At 47.1% G+C, this 21,161-nt stretch overlaps 1 protein-coding gene across 14 annotated transcripts in view; it reads left to right on the top strand.

Moving 5' to 3' along the window:
• Nucleotides 1–21,161, top strand: part of ENOX1 (ecto-NOX disulfide-thiol exchanger 1) — a 603,118-nt gene that overhangs the window by 543,200 nt on the left and 38,757 nt on the right. For 13 of the 14 annotated variants that reach the window (XM_051850654.2, XM_051850652.2, XM_070048766.1 and 10 more), the window contains 2 exons: nt 14,294–14,401; nt 18,917–18,973. In XM_051850654.2, the coding sequence (XP_051706614.1) occupies nt 14,294–14,401; nt 18,917–18,973 (165 nt within the window). The remainder of the gene's footprint in view (nt 1–14,293; nt 14,402–18,916; nt 18,974–21,161) is intronic. The other variant, XM_051850651.2, reaches the window with a different exon arrangement.

Genomic DNA, 21,161 nt, shown 5'->3' with positions numbered 1-21,161 from the left:
GCATATCATTTGTTTTGTACAATGACTTATATTTTCTGTTATTTAAAAGCAAAAAAAAAAAAAAAAGGTTGCTGGGCAGAGTCTACTCACAGACTAAAAACTGTGGTCTTCCCCATTCCTTCCTTTTTTTTTGTTTTTTTTTGTTTGTTTGTTTTTGACAGGCAGAGTGGACAGTGAGAGAGAGAGACAGAGAGAAAGGTCTTCCTTTTTGCCATTGGTTCACCCTCCAATGGCCGCCGCGGCCGGCGCGCTGCGGCCGGCGCACCGCGCTGATCCGATGGCAGGAGCCAGGAACCAGGTGCTTTTCCTGGTCTCCCATGGGGTGCAGGGCCCAAGCACCTGGGCCATCCTCCACTGCACTCCCTGGTCACAGCAGAGGGCTGGCCTGGAAGAGGGGCAACCGGGACAGAATCCGGCGCCCCGACCGACCGGGACTAGAACCTGGTGTGCCGGCGCCGCTAGGCGGAGGATTAGCCTAGTGAGCCGCGGCGCCGGCCCATTCCTTCCTTTTGAAAAGTCATCAATGCCATCCTGGTTGATGTCCCTTCCCTATTTCTACAGTGCAAAAACTAAGTAGTCAAATGCATGGCCTGTCGTCCGTGCTGCGCTGACCTTTAAGCTGACATCAGCAAAACTTGAGATTTGCATTAGAAGGACATGAGTAGACACCCCACACCTCATGTTAAAATGCACGCAGTCAGAGCTGGCACTGAGGCACAGCAGGTAAAGCCTCTGCCTGCAGCACCAGTGTCCCATATGGGCGCCGGTTCAAGGCCCAGCTGCCCCACTTCTGATCCAGCTCCGTGCTAATGTGCCTGGGAAAGCAGTGGATGATGGCCCAATTACTTGGGCCTCTGCACCCATGTAGGAGACCAGGAAGAAGTTCCTGGCTCCTGCTTGCCTTGGCCCAGCTCAGGCCATTGCAGTCATTTGGGGAGTGAACCAGTGCTCTCGCTCTCTTTCTACCTCCCTCTCTCTCTTTCTCTCTCTCTCTCTCTCTCTCTCTCTCTCTCTCTCTGCCTTTCAAATAAAATAAATAAATCTAAAGAAAAAAATGCAGGCAGTCACAGATGGAGAGCAGGGCCACTGCTAAGGCTAGAGGAGCAGCACTTCATCACAGGGCTGGCAGATACTGATAATAAAGAGTGTGAAACCACAGCTCTAATTTCTCTTGATTTTTATACCTCAAGAGTCCTCTGTGCCGCTACCGTTCATGTCCATGCTGACACCATTCTTTGTCAAGGGTCCATGGAAACCAGCTCACTTCCTTGATGCTGCCTAGAGTGGATGGTTCCAAAGCAGGGAGGAGTGGTAGAAGAAAGGGCCCTTGCTGTCTGCACTTTCTGTGTGCAGGATGGTGGTGCTGGCTTGTATTTTATCAGCTAAATCTCAGCTCCGGGTAGTAAAAATTCATGGCACATTTCCCAGTGGTGGGATTTGTTAAGGTTTTCCATTTCCGCTGCTGCCGCTGTTACTTTTCCTTGAAAAGCGGCTCCAGTTCAAACACAGCAAAGAGAGTCAAGAAGCTAGACTGGCCACCACAGGGCCGCCTGCAGGTGGCCAGAGGACCCTCAGAGGCTTCTTGCCTGCTGCAGCCCTCACCTGTCCATCGGGGCTTATCCTAGGGCAGGGAACAGGTGGAACTCATGTCTCCAGAGGTTCAAGTTACTCTTAGCGTCCTAAAACGAAGGATGGCAGGGGTGCTCAGTGGACACCTTGGAGGGTAGAGCAGTCTTCCTCCACCTCTCACTTTGTCTGTGAGGGATCCATGTGCCCATTTATGTACACAGTGTATTCGACAGACGTGAGCATTCACAGAGCGAAGTTCAAGAATTATCCTTCTCTCCTCACCAGACTCCTGAATGTATGATCCTCTTGTGATGGCCAAGAAACATTGGGAATACTGTAATCATTGTGTTCTCCTCACTAGCGTTCTACACATGTCAGGAGCTAAGGAACGACCATGCATGATGAGGACCTTCTAGATCCGTAGTAATGTGCTCCATCCTCTGTCAGCCATCTCTGGCTGACGTAGCGAAAAAGCCTTCAGCTGTATTTTCTGTCTCCACTTATCTGCAGGACATGCTGCACCATCACAACTTTGTCACGACTCTCCCAGCTCCAGTGCCTGCTTCCAGCCCATAGCCATTAAGTCAAAAGCTGCTTTCCTAAAGCTGCAAGCACACAGGCCAGTGAGGGCAGTAATGTCTGTGTTTAGGATGCTAGAACGAGTTAGAGTTTGGCTCTGCAGTGGATAAATTGGATGAATCCCAGGTCACTTGTGAAAGATACTTCCAAAGATGGCCATAGGATTTGGGTGTCACCCATAAAAGAGTGTGCTAGCTGTAATCCCTGATTGTGGCTGAGTTACAACCCCTACAAAGAAAGGATAAATCCCTGTTAGCCGTCAGGGCACGGTGCAAGACCCAGATGTTCAATCAGTTTCGTGTTTGATTGAAGGAAATGAGCTGGCCTGGCTGGAAAGTGTGTTAATATTTTAAATTTCTACATGAGCAACTGTACATGTGCCCAGAGGTTGGGGTGATAACCACCTCATAGAACTGGGAATAAAAAAAGTGATCAGAATACATAAATCCCAGCAAATTAGATTATTGTGTGCAGCAGTTTCGCCAGCAGCGGCAATGGAGAGAATATCACTGACACATATCCCTACTTCAGCAAGACATCTGACACCTCCTCTTGTGAATCGCATGAATGGTGTTAATTCAAGTTGGCTGGCCTGTGTTTTGAAAATTGGCTGAAGGAGGGCCAGCAGTATGGCTTGGGTGGGACTGAACAACAGACGTCTCTCTCTCTCTGAATATTAATCCCCAGCACTGCCCACTCATGTTAGTTGAAAGTCACTTGACCTTGCTGGGTCTTAGTCTCTCCATTTTTGCCAAGAGGATAATGACAGCAATTTCACTTCACCTTTTGCCATTCAAGGAGCCTCACTTAGATGTTCTTCAGTCTCACAGTACCCCCACGTGTAGGTATTGTTATCTTCCTTTAACATGGGAAGGAAGTGAGAAACAGGAAGCTGAGCCAGCCCTACAGATCACACTATCAAGAAAAACCATCTGAAGAAGAGAAAGCGGGTTTTAAAGCCTTCCAATCCATGTCTGCAACCATCTATCCTGTGTTCAGTATTCTGGAGTGTTGCTTTGCAAATGATAAGTTATTTCTGATGAGATAGCTATGAGGGTGGAACTGTTAGGAAAAAGAGGAGGACAGAGCAGTACATGGCTTACTCAAGGTTGCACAGCAGGTTAACAACAGTGTGGACCATGCTAATCTAGAAATTGCAGCCTGGCATGTATGTTGCCTTTTGCCAATCCTTGGCTATTTTTATCTTCAGAGTAGTGTTGTATTATTGGGATATGCACTATGTCACAGTGAATTCCAGTGGAGTATATGAAAGCCAAGAGAGATTGGTTTTTTCACACACAAGGCGCTCCTAAGAGCATATTGAAAGGAAATGCGCTCTAAAACCATATCTGCTAAAACCCCAACCCCCAGCCCCCAGGCCAACAGTCCAAGGTCATGACCTCCCCTCCTGGGCACTGGGCTGAGAGAGTCCCATGCCCGGTGTAGTTTAAAACTCAGTAACAATCATGAGATAAAACAAATAATAATAATGGCCAAGAAAAAAATGGAGACTGAAAATTTTCTTCTATTGAACTTCCTGTGTTCTATGCCAGTTACAAAAATTATAGTACAATGAAAGAAAAAAGTCACAACACAACAATCTGTTCAGTAGGTTTCTTTAGTTCCGCCTGATAGTTTGAACTTTGATCCTTGCTTAGTTAACATAACACTGTATGTAAATAATTTTCAGTAAATGAGTGAATTTTAATAAAACCAAATGTAAAAGGTGCCATTTAGGCAACTACTAATTATGTCACTGTGTAACATTTTCTTGATTTGTTTTTTAGTTTCAAAGCAAACAATTAACAATTTTAAATATATACAGTGCAATTTTCGAATTATTAAAATTCAGTAAAAATAATTTCATATAGGAAATAAAATTGGCACTCACCAACCAAAAGTAATACAACTCGTAATTCTCTGGCTTGCTGTTCTAAATCCTAGGCATAAAAAGCCTAGGACATACATAGTGCTGTGGTGTTAATTAAAGTAGCTCAAGTTCTGGTTCATAGTCTTTGCAACAACTGTCATCTTACTACTTCAAATCTGTAGAAAAGCAGAATGTATGTTGTTTCTAAGGGTCCACAGCAGGACCAAATGATCCTGAATCAGAACACATGTGTGTCCTTGAGTCCTGGTGTACGTGTGGGAGTAGAAGCAGACTAGGAAACCGGAAGTTGTCCAGATGAGTTTGTTAAAGGGCAAGTCATGAAAATGCACTAATCTGAACATTCCATATATATGATTGTATCTGAACAGTTTTGATGACTACTAGAATTTAGATCAACAAAAGGTTTCTATCAAAGAGGAGTATTTTATCACTGATTTTGCTTAGAGTTGCTGGTGCAAGGTGATACTTGATGGGTAGGCCTTTAGTATTATTGTTGTTTTTAAATATATTGGTGCAACCAGCTCTGCAGCCCAACCCTGGAGGACTCCTCTGCCTTCCGGTAGACTCAAATGCTCATGTCAGGAGCTCTCTCTGTGGTTCTTGAAGTCCTACAAAAGTCACTCCTGCTTACTCTTGGAAACTGTGCATGGCTCAAAAGATTCTTGAGTATACCCCTACCCTTTCTCTACCCCAAGGGCAAACTCCAATGTTATAGGCCAATCCCAGGAACCTGAAAATACTCCAGCTCTAAGTTCCTGCTCTCTGGAGTTCCCCTCCTCCTCTTCCCTCCATTCTCTTCCCTCCCCCTCCTCTCCTTTCCCAGGCTACAACTCCCTCCCACCCCCGCCCCAACCTCCCTCCAGCCCACAGACTCTGGGTGATCTTGCTCAGATGTTGCGGACTGTGTGTGCATCCTTCCATCCTGGTCCTTAGTGGTCAAGGGAAGAGAATCCTTGCCAGGGTGCAGCCTGGTGGTAGGTGTTGGGGAGATCAGGATTAGTAGGGGGCAGCATGCGTCATGTCTTGGGCATCCCATGGGGACTCAGATCCTGGAAAACACTCAACGTCAGCTTTCTCACTGATCTCCCTGGTAGGCCCAGGCTTCCAGCATACCGACAGGGACTGGCACGATCCCAGGGTTCCTGGTCCTAACCTATCAGAGTGCACACCCAGGTGGGCCTGCACCTGAGCTGCGGGGCTCTGATCCCGCATCAGGACCTTCGCAGCGGGGTCAGGGAACAGGGCCACAGTTGAGACGGCTCCCAGCTGTCAATGAAGCCTGATCCCATCAAGAACAAGAGATTGCCTTGCTGCCTAGCAATGAGAATGGCATTTAAAATTCAATATCAGAAAAGATATTGACGAGATTAAGGGCCTGGAGGAATTGATTTATGAGGAAAGACCCAAGGAATTAAATATGTATAGCCTGGTGTAATAGGATATTAGGCTCTGAACACAATTTCATTTCTGCGACCTAGGGTCCCTGTTATCAGTCATCTGTGCGGCAGAGTTCTCACGGATGCTTCTCCCCCGGGGGTCGCAGAGACCAAGGCAGCTGGATTGATAGGCTGGGCCACAGGCCTGGCTCCCCTCATACCTTGGTGTAAATTGAAATGTATTTTCATCCCCAGGTGCAGGCAGATGACATTTTAGGCGTGAATGCATCTTGAGTCCTCTTACCACCCACTGTGCTGAGAAGATTCAAGCTAGTTCGATCCCATCTTCCTTTGTCCCAAAGAGAAGCATGAACCCTGCAGGTACTGGGCAGTAAATGATAGTCCTTCCCCTGAGCCCGGTTTCTCTGCTTTGTCAGAAATACGGCTGGTACGTTTGCCTTCAGGCAAAGCCTTGCTCTTAGGTTGTGATAATGCGCACTTGAGTTTTCACCATGGGGAATCAGCTCAGGATTCAGTGTTAGGTGGTGAAGCGGGCACTGGCAGAGACGGGCTGTCGATGGAGCTAACGCTGAGATTCCTAAATGCTTCTGAAGTCAGCGAGGGCCAGAACAGGAAGGGAGCGCGTGGATAGTACCAGGAGACGTGGAGAAGCAGAGAGCGGTGTGTGGGGGAGAGGACAGCGTCACACCAAGGGGAGAGGGATGGGGGACATATGCCTTCCCAGGCTTGGGACCTGTGGCAGAACAAGGCTCTGGCAGAGCAGAGTTGGCTATGGGTGAGGTGCAGATGGCAGGCTGAACTGCATGGAGAAATCAGGCAGGAGACGGGATGAAACTGTGCTCACGGGTATGACCACGTGGACCAGACATCAAAAGGACTACTGGAATCATCCATGCAGTCACATCCACCATGGCCTTTGCTGGAGATTCTTTGGCAATCTCTGGGCCTTATTTCCTTAGGTGAGATTCCCCTGGCCTTAAAGGTATATCCCACTGGGCAGGGTGGTTGATGTACAGCTAAGTTATGGAGATGGAAACACATTTATTAAAAGTGAGTCAAAAAGGCAAGAACGTGTTCTATTTAAACTGATGACATCCCAAAGGCCCAGTGGTGTCCAGGCTTCCACCACAGATATTCAGTGGCTCATTTCTAGAGAGTGGAACAAGTTTGTGATTCAGAATGGATCCTCTGAGTTCATTCTCACAAGCCCTACACTGCACGTCTGTGGCAACTGCACTGGCTATAGCCAATATTTGAGTAGTTCATACCACCCTAAATTAAATATCTTATATGTCTTAGCCAGCATCATGTGGGCAGGTACATGATGTTGGTTCTTTGACATAGTGGGGGCCGAGGGTTGATGGAAGGAATGAGCAAATGAGAGTGAGCAGATTCTTTCAGAACTGAACATAGAGCCAAGCGCTGGGGAAATCCTGAAACAAAGGAGAGACAAAGACTCACACGTGTGTGAGTGTGTGTGTGTGTATGTGTGTATGTTTCCATCACTCTCAGTATGCTTCTACCTGGTGTCATGAGTTCACCTGACCCACCACCAACTTAAATTTGGAAAGAGTGCCTGCCTTCCACCACCATGGAAGACACATGATCAGTGTTCTGATTAAAGGCCCTCTCTATTTTATGCCAACCACCACCTCCATCCCTCAGCCACCCACCATCCTGCCCCCCGAGTCATCCCAGTTCTGTGAATGGCAGCTTGTGATGAGATGTTGCTGGTATATTCCACCTCTGGAGAGTCTCTGTACCGTTTTCTGTGACTTTTGTGGAATCTAACCATAAATAATACTACCTACATGAAGTTCATCATGGCTACAAAATTATGTAAGATTTAAGGGAGGGAAAAAAAGATAAGGAAGGGGTTATACTTGCTAGAGGAAAGTGGAATCCGCCACGCAGCCCCCAGAAGTATACATGGTAGCTGTCTCTGGCCCCCTCGCTGCTAAATGGGAATGATAGTGAGTGCCTAAGTAGAAATCATTGCCAGGAGCACGCCCCGATGTCCATTTCAGATGGACAGTGCAGTGAGCCTGGCAGCATGGGGAAGCCACAGTATGCGGCGGGAAAATGGAGCTGTGCAGGTGGCAATTCTTGCCCAGAGCTAGGGTCCATGACCTAACCCCTGTGTGCCTATGATTCTCCCGTCCACACAAATGGAAATGTGACCTCGCTCATTCTGGGGCTCCAAATAACATTGGCAATGCAAACTGCACTTCTCAGAGAGACCCATTACACTCGCAGGGCTGCAGCCCCAAAGTATATTACAAATGATCCTGTTAAGTCAGTGGCCTGGAAATATCCAGATGTGTCAGGTACAGCATTTATTTACCTGCCTATCGTCCGCGCAGTGTTTCCACTTGATTGACATATGTATAATTGTCTAATTGGAACACACTCCGTTATAACCACCAACGAATGTAATCGTGCATCTGCTTAATGCCATACGCTCAAATGTTAAATTAAAATTATGCTGTAGTCAGCCAATCCAACCAAGAGACTCTTCTGATTAAGTTCTGGCTGCTTGGGAACTTCTGTAATTGAGGCACTTTGGTACTTAAAAACCCAAACTGGAAAGTGTCCTATGCCATCTCATAAATTTCCAGGGAAAAGGACCAGTGAAGCTGACTTAACTTCTCTAGTTGTGAACTATCTCACTGTTTTTATAGGGCAGCCAGTCAAATGAAGAATAGCAGTGTTGAGTCACCACTGATTTGAATACTTAAATATCAGATTCTCAAGTTTACACTTTGTAAACAGAAGAAGCATTAATTCTGTAGAATGCAGAAAACAGCCAAGGAATACTGTTTTAATTTTTTCCTCTATTGGTGGTTTTGTTTCTTTTTTTTTTTTTTTTTGGTGGAACCTAAACAATAAATTACATAATCAAAAATTCATTAATTGGGTTTCCTTAACCTTTTAATAGCTGCTCTTACTCACATTAAGAAGGATTTCTGACACTTCCAGAGCAGTGGATCAGGGTGCCTTAAATGGAGCAGCTATTTTCCTGACAGTTTTATGTGTCCATATGTTTATAACAAGAAATTATTCAGTTTTGTTTTGCTAAATCAAATGGTTTTGCTAAATGGTTTAATCCCTTCATTCATATCCTGCAATGTGCAAAATATAACTTAATCATTGACACACACACACACACACACACACACACCCATTGGTGGGTAGTATTCTCTGGTTGGGGAGACACAGGGCTGGCATTGTGTGGTGCAGCAGGTTAAACCACTGCTTGCAAGCTAGCATCCCCTATCTGCACTGGTACAAATCCTGACTACACTTCCCATCCAGCCGCCAGCTGCTGATGGCCCTTGGGAAGGCACAGAAGATGGCCCACGTGCTTGGGCCCTGCCACCCATGTGAGAGACTTGGATGGAGTTCCTGGCTCCTGGCTTTGGCCTGGCCCAGGCGTGGCTATTGGGGCCATTTGGGGAGTGAACCAGCAGATGGAAGATCTCTCTCTCACTTTCTCAAAAAATAAATAAATAAGAGAGGAGAGAAAAAAATGTAATAAAAAAGAAATGTGATATATCATAGAAAATGCTTTGAGGGCATGGAAAGTAGATGAACTGACTTCCTCTTCATCGAGGAAGCACCCAAGGCTACTGCTTATAATTGCATACATTCTGTCCCAAACAGGGGCACTCGGCCAAGGGTAAGCGGAATGAAATCCAGCCCCCATTTCCCTGTCCAACCATGTGCCCTGGGGAGGGAGTTGTGTATGCATGGAGGATGGGGTTCTCTTGAGTTGCACAAAGGCATCAGCTGGGGCTGGCCCAAGTGCGGGCTTAGAGAATGAGCAGGATTCTTGCAGGCAGAATTCCTGGCGGTAAGCTTGTCATAAGTCATGACAAAGGACCTGGTGTGACTGGGGAAGGGTGAGAAGTTCGGCGGTTTGGCTTTATTTACAGGAGTTAGGGGACTAGCAGTATTCTGTAATGGATGAGAACCCTCTCAAGCTGAGGTTGTCAACACTCTCAGGAGTGTAGAGGGGAGGGGTGTGGGAATATGCAAAATCTAGAAGATAGGAGTTGCAGCCCGAACCGTGACAGCAAGGATGAGATGGAGAAAAGCTGGAGGAGCAGGCAGAGGGGTTGCAGGCGTTGGAGGGTGAGGACAGAGCCAGGGTCGACTTCAAGGTTTCAACTCTGGATACCAGAGGGCGAGCTTTGGGTTGGGGGGGTGGGGTAAGGAGAGGCGTGGGTGCAGAGTATGTTAATAGTGACCGTGACCGTATAACACACAGCCCACTAGGAGTCTCAGGGGTGGTAAGAAAGCTGCAATGTCAGCTTTGTACAGCACCAGCACGTGTGAAGGATTGGGCATGGATGGGCACACCTGCAGAGAACCTGTAGCCAGCAGCAAGGAACCTGGCACACCAGGTGGCATTCAGCAAAGCGCTGATGGTTCTGGTGGAGAGGGGTGGGGAACATCCGGCCTGCGGGCCGTATAAAGCCGGTGAAATCATTCAGTCTGGCCCTGTCAGACTGAAACTCGAAATTCAATAAATGTATAGCAGGCTCATTTTTCAGTTGATCAATTTGTATGGGCTGTGAGTGATGTTGTAAGCACCCAAATAGCCCTTGGCAGAAAAAAATGTTCCCACCCATGGTAGTGAAAGAGTTTGGGTGGAGTACTAGGGGTTGAAGTCACAGTGTAGTAGACTGAGGATGTTAAAGTATTGAAGGAGGCTGATTTACATCCCTACTTCCACATTAGAATGGACTGTGAAGGTGTTTTATAAAAATTATCAATGTCTGGGTCTTACTACTATATAGTCTCAGGTAACTGGTCTTCCGCCAACTAAACAAAATGTTAACATGGATGGATCTTAGAACATAATTTTATTAAAATTACAGTAAACTGTAATTTTATTAAAAATACAGTAAATTGTGTTGTTGTGGGTAAAGCTGCCACTTGCTATGCCAGCATGCCAGCAATCCCTATGGATACTGGTTCGTGAACTGGCTGCTCCACTTCTGATTCTGCTCCCTATTTATGGCCTGGGAAAATCAACAGAAAATGCCTCAAGTATACTTGAGCCTCTACCACCCATGTGGAAGACCTGGAAGAAGCTCCTGGCTCTTGCTTTGGCCTGGCCACGCCCTAGCCATTGCAGCCATCGGGGGAGTGAACCAGTGCCTGGAAGACCTATCTTTCTCCCTCTGTATCTCTCTTTGTACCACCCTCTCTCTGTGTAACTCTGACTGATAAAAAAGTCAACCTTTAAAAATAAAGTATAGTAAACAACAGGAAATAGGACAGTATTATATCCATAAAAATACACACAAAAGGATAGCAATATATACATTTCAGGAAAGCACACTCAGATGAAAAGCTGGATACTAAACCATGAAAATGATTGCCTACGTGTGAGAAGACAGGGAGTGGGGATGACAGAAAGATATTTTATTTAAAAAGTGTATTTCCAAAGAAGCATCAAATCAGATAGGATAGAAGCTTAAATGGGAAGCAGAGTCAACAGAAGGGTGTGTGTGTGTGTGTGTGTGTGTGCACACGCGTGCACATGTATATTAATGGAATGGAGAGTCGTACATGTTGTACACGTGTGGATGGAATGGGAGACTCCAGTGGACTTCTCTCTCTCATTTGTTCCCAGTGTTGGTAATAACAGCTGAGATAGTCTTGTACAAATGTTATTGCTTGCTTTGTCATGCTCCTCTGATCTTGAGTTGGTTTAATTTTTTTCCTCATTTCCAGAGTAGTGTATGCTCCTTACAAATACACCAGAAAATGGATGAGTGAAACCAAGATTCATAAACCCTCTTAGGCTTACATGGCATCCAGCTTCTTCTCTATGACTGTTTAAAAATTAAGTGAGACCTTATTGATGCTTTTTTTTTCCTGAAGTGCCTTGTGAGCTTCCTCTACACGTGTTCAGAGACACCTGGGCACCCTCCTCCTTTTTAGTGGCCGTACCGTGCTCTGCTAGACTCGTGCATCCATGCGTCACGAATGCATCCTCTCCCCTTCTCCTGACATCCCTTGTTTCTAAATGCTGCTGCTTCAACCACTGCAGTGAGCAAAATAAGCTCTGCCTACCTCTGAAGACACTTTCCCGTGCTTCCCCTGACTCACTTTAGAAAGGTTTGATGATTGCAGTTGAGAACGGTCTGATGAAGGACAGATGCACTCATCATCCCAAGCCAACACCAGTGCCCCTCGGGACTGAAGGAGCCAGGTCATCCCCAACTGCTTCAGGTTCTTGTCACTGAGCCAGAGGATAAGGCAGGCCCTCTGGTAGCTGCCCTTTGATTAGATGATGGACAGTTAAGTCACATCAACTGTTGAGGTGGACCGTGGGATGTGCAGTTACCTCGTACGTGATGATGCTATGAGCAGGTAACGATATGGGGGCCACTGAGTTTAGAAAACTGTTAGCAAATCACTGTTTATGCTAGGAAGGCAAAGCAGTTTTTCTTTAAATTATTGTTTGTCTAAAAAGCAGAAAAACAGAGAGAGATCTCCCACTCACTGATTCACTCTCCAGATGCCCACACAGCAGCCAGAGCTGGGCCAGGCGAAAGCCAGGAGCGTGAAGCTCAATCTGTATCTCCTGTGTGGGTGGCAGGAACCCAAGTACTTGAACCATCACCTGCTGCCTCCCACAGTGCACTTTAGCAGGAAACTGCTCTCAGGATCAGAGCCAGGACTTGAACCAAGGCACTCTGATGTGGCCAGACGCCACACCCCCCCCCCCCCCCCCGCAAAGCACAAGCCAGCCCAAAGGGGAGCACAGTGTGTTTTTCTGAGTACTTCCTAGTGCCCAAACCCTCTCCCTCCCCCCAAAAAAACCAGTCTTTTTGAGGTTTTAACTTAATCCTTCCAGTTGGTAGGTTTAAGCATGAGAAACCCAGTGTTTCTTGGGGCCCTTTCAGTGAGCAGCTGGCCAGGCCAGCCTGCAGCCAGCTTGCAGAGGCTGTGAAGAGGCAGCCTAGACGTTGGTAGCAGGTCACTTTGTGGCAGGAACACACAAGCAGCTCAGAGCATTATGGCAGCTCTGGTTAGGCTGCTCTGTCTTTTTCAAACTAGTCCTTTGCTGTAGAGAAGCTTTGCATCGACATTGCTGTTGCCAAGGTCTGTTTGGAAGCCCTGGAGTGTTTTTCTACAGCCCATGTATATATTAACATATAACCATGTCCCAAAGAATTAGTGCCAGCCAGTGCCATGCGCCTAGCAGACAAGCTAAGCAGCCGCCTGACTTACAGTTGGTAGGGCAAGGAAAGCTCAAGGCTTACAAAAATCCCTTCAGTGGCCCTGTTTAAAAATAGCAGTGCAGGCCATAGCTTAGTGTTTTGACAGCTTATATCAGCAGTTTTCTAGGCTGATATATTGATTGCAGTTTGGACCTCAGTCCTGCTGATCTAATAAAACATCCCCGTCATAACAGAGAAAGTAAAAGGATCTTTTGTGGTGCCAGCCACTTGGGGAAGTAGCTTTGCAGAGCCACCATGAAGCTCACTTTACTGTACTGTGTAAAATGGACTGAAATTGGACCGCTTGTCTAATTAGGTTTATTTTTAATTATTACTTAATTTCTTCATCCGGTTTGTATGTTTTCTGTTAATACCATGCTGCATATTTTTTATAAATATGCATGCACATTTGTTTGTAGAAATTAAGGGCAGCCTCACAAATACTTAAAACAAGCATCGCACATTACTATCACAAACAGGGAGGGCATGGGACATAGCAGGTTAAACTGCTGCTTGGGGGCCGGTGTTGTGGCTCACTTGGCTAATCCTCCACCTGCGGCACCAGCATCCCATATGGGCACTGGGTCCTAGTCCCGGCTGCTCCTCTTCCAGTCCAACTCTCTGCTGTGGCTGGGGGCTGGGGGGGGGGGGGGGAGAGCAGTGGAGGATAGCCCAAGTGCTTGGGTCTTGCACCCGCATGGGAGACCAGGAGGAGGCACCTGGCTCCTGGCTTCAGATTGAAGTAGCTCCGGCCATAGTGGCCATTTGGGAGGTGAACCAATGGAAGGAAGACCTTTCTCTTTGTCACTCTCTCACTGTCTAACTCTTTCAAAAAAAAAAAACTGCTGCTTGGGACGCCTGCATCCCATACTGCAGTGCGTGGGTTTCAGTCCCACCTCTGCTTCTGATCCAGCTTCCTGCTACTTATGCACCCTGGGAGGTAGCAGATGATGGCTTAGGTACTTGGCCCCTGCCACTCATGTGGGAGTCCTGGATGCAGCCCTGACTCCTACTTTAAGCCTGCTGCAGCCCTGACTGACAAAAATAGATATTTGGAGAGTGAACCAGCAGATGGAAGATCTCTTTCCCTCTCTCTCTCATTCTCTTTCTCTGCCTTTCAAATAATATAAACAATAAAGTTTTTTTTAAAAAAGTTTTTTTCTTTTTAAATCATAGCCTATTAGTGTGGCAAAAATCTGCAGTTTTTATGCCTGCAACGCCTGTGACACCAGCATCCCATGTGAGCACCAGTTTGTGTCCTGGCTGCTCCATTTCTGATCCAGCTCCCTGCTAATGCTCCTAGGAAAAGCAGCAGAGGATACAGCAGCAGAAGATGGCCCAAGTGTTTGAGCCCCTGCCGTCCTGCCGTGTGTGTGTGTGTGTGTGTGACTTTCAAATAAACAGTAAATTTAAAAAAAAAATGTTTCAAAAAAATCCCATAATTCTGATGATGCTTGGTGGAGAAAATGCACACAAAGCCAGCTCAGCCGATACCTGGATTAACCTGTAAACTATGTTAAAACACTCTCCTACTAATTGGGAATGTGTGTTTTGAATATCCCAGAATGCCCTGGCCTCCAGTCCTACATGGCACTGACCATCCTTTCCTTTCACAGCAACTGCTCACCATCCAGGAGGAGTTAAACAACAAAAAATCAGAACTGGAGCAGGCAAAGGAAGAACAATCCCACACACAAGCGTTGCTAAAAGTGCTCCAGGAACAAGTAAGTGAATGAAACCGCTCTGATTTAGGAATCGACTCACACCTCCCCAGTGCACACCGCCTAGCGTGTCACCCGGGCAAGCATCACCGACGCCAGCCCCCGCCCTCTCAAGCCTCCTGGCAGCGGTGCCAAGTGCAAATGTTTGGGGTCACTCCTTGCATCTCTTTCCCTACCCAGGCCCCATGTAGACTGCCCCCAAGCCTGCCTGTGTGGTATGCAAGTTCCCACCAGAAGACAAATGAATTTGGATAAAGTTTTAAAGTACCAGCAATTCGGATGCATCACAACGGAAGCAGCTCGTTTCCTCTTTCATCTCCCAGGGAGGAAAATGAGTTGAGCACAACCCACTGCACGCCCGCAGACACGCAAATAAGGAGGGCTGATTCCCAGCAGCGTTCAGAAAATATCTGCCGAGCGCATCGGGCCACTTGTGGAAGCACAGTGAGCACCAGGTCGTTCATACGACTTTTTGTAAATCTGCTCGGTTCATTCCGGCTGCCTTTGATACTAAAGCGTGGCCTGACATTGATAAGTGGATCAGAAAGTATTGTCTTAGAGGAGGGTGAGAGGGATCTCTGGGCAGGCAGCGTAGTGAAATCCAAGCCCTCCATTTGCTCCCGAGGAGCAACCTCTCCTATTTCTAGCCTTCTCCTGTTGCCAACAATGTAGCAAATGGTAATTAGAAAAGGGGAAAAAAAATCACATCATGGTAACTCATATAGAGTATAGTACCTCTGCGGGAAATCAAAACGTAGGCTGTTTTCCATTTTTCATGGGTGCACTGTGGTTTATGAGCTGGTTGTTTATACAATATAAATAACCTCAAAGGCGATATCGTAGGAAATACAAAGCAGGGAGAGAATGACCTGCAACGCAATCACTTTACAAGTGGTTTAGAAAAATGGTTCAGGATCAAGAAAAACCATCTTTTTAGTTATTTTAGCTATTTATATAATTTTTAGTTATTATCCCCTAAAAGTCAAAAGGAAAAATTAAGGTGTCAGAAATATTTAGAGAAAAATGCTCTATAAAACGAGTAATTATCTGACTAACGGAGATGCGGTAACAGACACTGAGGCTGCATCCGTAGGGCCTCAGATAAGCCAGATGGAATGGAGAGCCGCTGCCCCGACGTGCCGGCCGGCAGACCTGAAGTCACCGTTGTGCCCACCACAGCTTTGCCGAGGGACCCCCAGCCCTGTGGGCAGATGGGGTCCACGTCTGTCCCCTCCTCTGTTCCTTTTTGTAACTTTAGCTGGGGTGCAGAGGAGTGAATTTCCGTCTACTCTAGATGACTCACTTCCTTGATTTTGATGTAAAGTCCAAAATACAGTCACAAAAATGGATTCAAATTCTGCAGAAAGTCCTGGCATCTTCTCGTCGTGCTGTGCCCATGTAAAGAGCAAAGCATACACATATCCCCACCCCCGGAGTGGGTGGAGCATCGCACTGCATTCTAACTAATTTAAAGAAAACTGAAGAGAATTCAGAGAAACCACAGTCCTGAAAGACCCAGAAAACACCTCTCAGAAGGCAGCACTTTTCAGTCTTCAGTGTTAACTTAGTTGGTGGATGACTTTTTCAAGCAAAGGCACCACCAAGCCCGGATACACGGCGGCCAAAGACATTTGGATGCTTCTGGCACCACCAGCCATGTCCGAGAACCCTGCTGGTCTCTGCCCAGGCGATGTGCAATGCGTATGGTCCCCTATCTCCCCGCAGCCACCCCCACATGCAGCTGTACACTCCCTCACCTGCAAGAGCATTGCCTCACTGTTACTGGGCCCAGAGAGGAGGGCGGTTACAGGAGAGAGTCTCTTGGGTTCTTGTCTCCAGCCTGCTATAGAACTAAAAAGCCTGGAAGCAATTTGCAAAGAGGCAGAAACTTTTATTAGACAGAAAAGAGACTTTTATTTGGTTGGCAAGCGACAGAGGAAGCATCTGGTCCGAGAGGAGACCAGGCAGGACACTGGCTTTGAGATAGTGTCTCGGATTATCAAGGCATTACTCTGTTCATTGGGCTATCCTATTGGGGGTGCCCATTAGACGGGGGTTTCACATATGTATGTTGATTAGCTTGGGGCTCATGAAGATAGCAGAGGTCTCCTAGAGATGGCCTGTCCCCCTCTTAGGGGCTCAGCCCCCTCCTCTGCTAGCTCTGGGTGAGAGTGTACCCACCCTGAAGATGTGATTTAAAGTCCAAGGTCACACATGCAGCACAAGACCGGTTAGTCTGGAGACAAGCTTTCCAGCCATGCTGGCAGCCTGCTTGTGAGGAACATTCTACCTATGTCTGAGGGTCCCCAGGCCCTAGCCCCACTGCACAGCCTCACTTATAATAGCTGGCTTTGGACCCATGGAGAGTAACTACGTGTGTAAACACTTGTCTCGTGCATGCATGGATGTGAAGGAAATGGCTGCCACCAGACATGCACACACACACACAGCCCAGGATATACACACCCTCGTCTGCAGACTTGAGATTATGCTATTCAAAGCAGCTGCCACTTGCTGGAAACCCTCACACAAAAGGACTGGTCTTGAAGGCAGATCCTTCCCACTCCCCCCAGGGAAGGCGGCCTCATTCCCAAACTCCATAGCCTGCCCTGCTCCAGGTACCTCCAGGCCCCACTGACTTCTGCCTCTCATCTTGACAAGGACGGGAGCTTCCTGCTACTGGGGCTTGTTCACAAGCCCGAGTGTCATCCAACAAGATGTTCTGCTCCACCCGGGAGGGAGGAGCAGCTGGAGGAGGGAGCAGAGCAGAGCAGTGGGGCTGGAGCAGCTGCTGCCAGTGGGGCTCTGCTGGGGGAGAGCGACTGCCCGTGCCCCTGGCAGAGAGGACTGCAGAGGGCACCGCGCCCAAGGACAGGAAGTGTGCAATGGGAGGAGAGTGCAAGAAGGCACAGAGCTGGAGAATGATAGGGAGCAAAAGTTCATTCACAGGAAGAACAGTGGGCACGCGGACGCTGGAGAACAGGCCGAGGAGGAAGGTACCGTAACACGTGGTGGCCCTGAACTTCTGCCCAGAAAGCACAGAAGCCTCTGGACGGACCCCGCCGTGACTCATGGCAGCACACGGGACAGGACCTCAGGTGGGATGAGCAGAGGAGGTTGAAAAAGAGGACAAGACAAGGGCCACCTGCGGGCAGAACCCTGAGCTGGTTTCTACCCAGATGCTGCGCTACGTTTAGGTCCTGATAATCGATGGTGTTGCCATGTCTGCAGAGCACCTTTTCCCAGTCCTGTGCATCATGCGTTGCCCACGCCCCTTTGCATGTTACATGTAGAAGTATCGGGGATGTAGCCCTAATGAACAGTGGGCAGGTTTTTCTTTTCCATCAATGGAAGTGACATGGAAATGAGTGTCTGATCTTGAACCAGAGGTCCAGAGAGGAGATCAAGAGAGAGAGGGAGATTATACCAGCTGTCCCATGCTTACATTCTTCCTATCACCGTTGCTTTGACGAACCCCCTACCTTGGCATGGAGAGGCTCTGACTTTCCTACTGAGTTCAAGATCGCCTTGAAAAACCTAATGCACCTTGCAATTTTAATATTTAATTTAAAATATTTAAATTTTAAATTAGATTTTTTAATTTTTTTTAATTTAAAATTAGAAAGAGCCAATGTTCTAAATGAAAGACATTGAAGGCATACATGCAGTTGCTTTGAAATTTTAAGTCTCTGTTTCCCACCAGGAATGCTTTATCCTAAGCCTGAAAAAGATGATAGAGGATCTGCAGCTTCCTACGCACAATAAGCCAGGAAGAAATTCTGGCAAGCAGCCCAAGTCCACTTCACCCTTCCCCCCTTACTCTCTGCCTCCAAATGTCTGCTTTGAGTCACGACAGGACAAAATGCCAGTGGGAAGTTTCCTAAAGTCTCGTGCAGACTGATCACTCCCACGCCTTCCTAGAGAGAGAAGCGCCTTTAAATGTTCCCTGCTCACAGTCTCATCTGAGAAGTGTTGTTCTTCTGAGGCTCCAGCCACCCAGGGGATGCCTTCCCAGTCCTTCCTAGGAAGCCAGGCACCTTCTGCCCCGAGGGCTCCTGAGACAACGTCAACCGTCAACCGTGCAGATGTGTCCTGAGGAGGGGCACGGACATCAGCAATGCGGCACCATCCTTCACGAACCTTCATCCCCTGTGACATCATCTAGCTGGAGGCAACTTGCAAACACTGCAGGGTTTAAATTAAGAGTAAAGCAATGGAATCATGTGTTATTCTTAAAAACCAATTTTATATATTTTATGTCCATGGAACTGCTTTCCAATCTTATTGTTTAAAAAAATAATGGCCAAACCCCTTTTATTTTTTGTCAGCCATCAAGTTTCATAAAATATCGGTCTCAAGCTTGCTCCGATAAGACTTATCAGAATTAACGTGCTCTATCTGTTTTCCCATCATTGGACGTTTTATAGAATGCAATCTCAGAGAAGCCAGAGTTAACCAGATGATATACACTTAACAGATATACTCGCTGATTCTTTTGTTTTTCCTTAAAATTTGCAGTTAAAAGGCACGAAGGAATTGGTGGAGACCAATGGCCACAGTCATGAGGACGCAAATGTAGGTACCACACGCCTGGTGTTTGTTCCTTTTGTTTGATGTTGGTTGAACACAGGAGAGTGTAGCACCTTTTTTGTAACATAAAAGAAACCAGGGGGTAGGCATTTGACTCAGGGGCTAAGGTGCCACTTGGGACACCTGCACCCTGTACCAGAGGACCAGGGTTCGAATCCCTCATTCCGTTTCGATGCAGCTCTCTGCTAATATGCACTTTGGGAGGCAGCAGATGATGGCTAAAAACTTGGGTCTCTGCCACCCATGTGGGAAATCTGGATGGAGTTGTAGACTCCTAGCCCAGCCCAGTCTGTTGTAGGCATTTAGGGAGTGAACAAGCAGATGGAAGATCTCTGTCTCTCCCTGTTTGTCACTGTGCCTGTCATATAAATCAAAATAAAACTTTTAATTTTTTTTTAAATCAGAAGTCCTGCCTCTTGGCAGTTTATTATAGAGTTTGGCAATAAAAGGTGGTAGATTGGCATTGCTTGTAAGGCTGCCACAAAACACACCAAGCACCAGTGTTAAGGGTAAGGGTTTACTGATGGGGGAAATCCAACAGGCAGGAGGGAAGGGGTGAAGAACAGAGAAAGAGGGGTCCAGAGAGATCAAGAGAGAGAGACCACATGTGCAGAAAGCAAGTCCTATTATACCTATGGCGAGAGAGACCACAAGTGTAGGAAGCAGGTCCTATTATACCTTTGCAGGGGGGCGGGGAAATAGGAGCAGCAAATCCCATTATGGGGGAGGAGCTGACACCTGTGGTTGGGCCATTTGGTCACCTGGCTTCTAGCAGTGGCGGGGTGGGGGATGGGTGGGAGGCAGAGCCGAGGATGGTGTCTGGGACATAGATTGCGCCACAGATAAGATCGCCCCATTTTACTAACACCGCTATTGTTAGCTTGGTTTACCAAATGTCAATTGAAAGGTTCTTGAGCTAATCCTCACCATGAAAAATTCTCAGGCCAGTGAATTGAACCTTTGGAATGTCCAAAGATACAGAGTAACAATTTGTTGGGAGGACAAATGGACTGAGACTTGGTAAAGGGTCATCCGCTGTATATTTTGGGTACATTTAAGAAATTTGCCGGCCAGTGACGATGGGGCGTGCTGAGACGTCCCGGAGCAACCCCCTTCTCCCAGAACAGCCCTCGGGAGCGTTGCGTTGCTTCTGATTCTGACCCAGGACGGTAGCAGGATGCATCCATCTTCTCGGCAGAGCGCCATGTGTCACGGCCAAGCTCCTGGCTGGCACCGTGACTTCCTCCCTTAGTGTTCGTGAATATCCAGTTGCCAGAAGGGAGACAAGTATTCCTTTTGCCTTGCAAGTTCTTTAGACTCGGGTCATTGCGGATCATTGTCTGTCTGTGTCGGTTTGATGATTGTGCTTTTGTCTTTTCATGCATCTCTCTGATATCTGTGTGCATTTGATGGTCCTCATCACACAAAATGCTTACTAAGCTTTTCTTTTCACATAACCCAGAATCGGGCATGGTAATGAATGCCTGATTAAGCCAGAGCTAGGAGAAATTAATATTTCCTGTGCATTCTGGTTTTAATTACGTACAGCAGACAGCCTAATACTCAGACTACCAAAAAAAAAAATCCCACTGAACAATTACCATTCTACCCAACAGGTGTTTACCTTGCGATGCTTACTGGTGTTCCACTGAGTTCTGGGGACATCAGGGTGTGGGATACCGAGAAATGCAAGGTTTGCTGTCTTCTTTGATGGAACTTATAATCAAGTTGAGGCACTAAGGGCACATGGCACTATACAGGATGGGATCGGAGTATACAAGGCAAGGTAGTGGAATGTGCCGCACTTCCAAATCTGGTCATCCTGACTAACAACCTCACCTCTCTGAGCGTCCTTTTCCTCGTGTGTAGAAAGAAGGTAAAGCCTTCCTCTAAAACGTATCACACAGTAAGGAGACAGGGCCTGTGAAACTGCAGGGTTTGTTAATTGTTTCTTTGGGCTGGATAACCAGGAAGAGCTTCATGGATCTGTAGGCTGTGGGTTTGACTCTGTTGAATGGGTAGAATCAGGAAGGTAGAGGTTGAGAGGAGAACCTGGGAGTAGGCGTGGCTGTGTGCAATATTTTGGGATGAGTTTGTCTTTCCTCCGTAATATATCATAATCCCTATCCTTACCCTAGAATCCCCCCTGAGAACTCTGTCTTCCAGGGACACA

This window comes from Oryctolagus cuniculus, chromosome 9, assembly GCF_964237555.1.
Source record: "Oryctolagus cuniculus chromosome 9, mOryCun1.1, whole genome shotgun sequence".
NCBI classification, from domain to species: Eukaryota; Metazoa; Chordata; class Mammalia; order Lagomorpha; family Leporidae; genus Oryctolagus; species Oryctolagus cuniculus.
The sequence above is the reverse complement of the archived record's forward strand: the minus strand, read 5'-3'. Positions and strand labels throughout refer to the sequence as shown.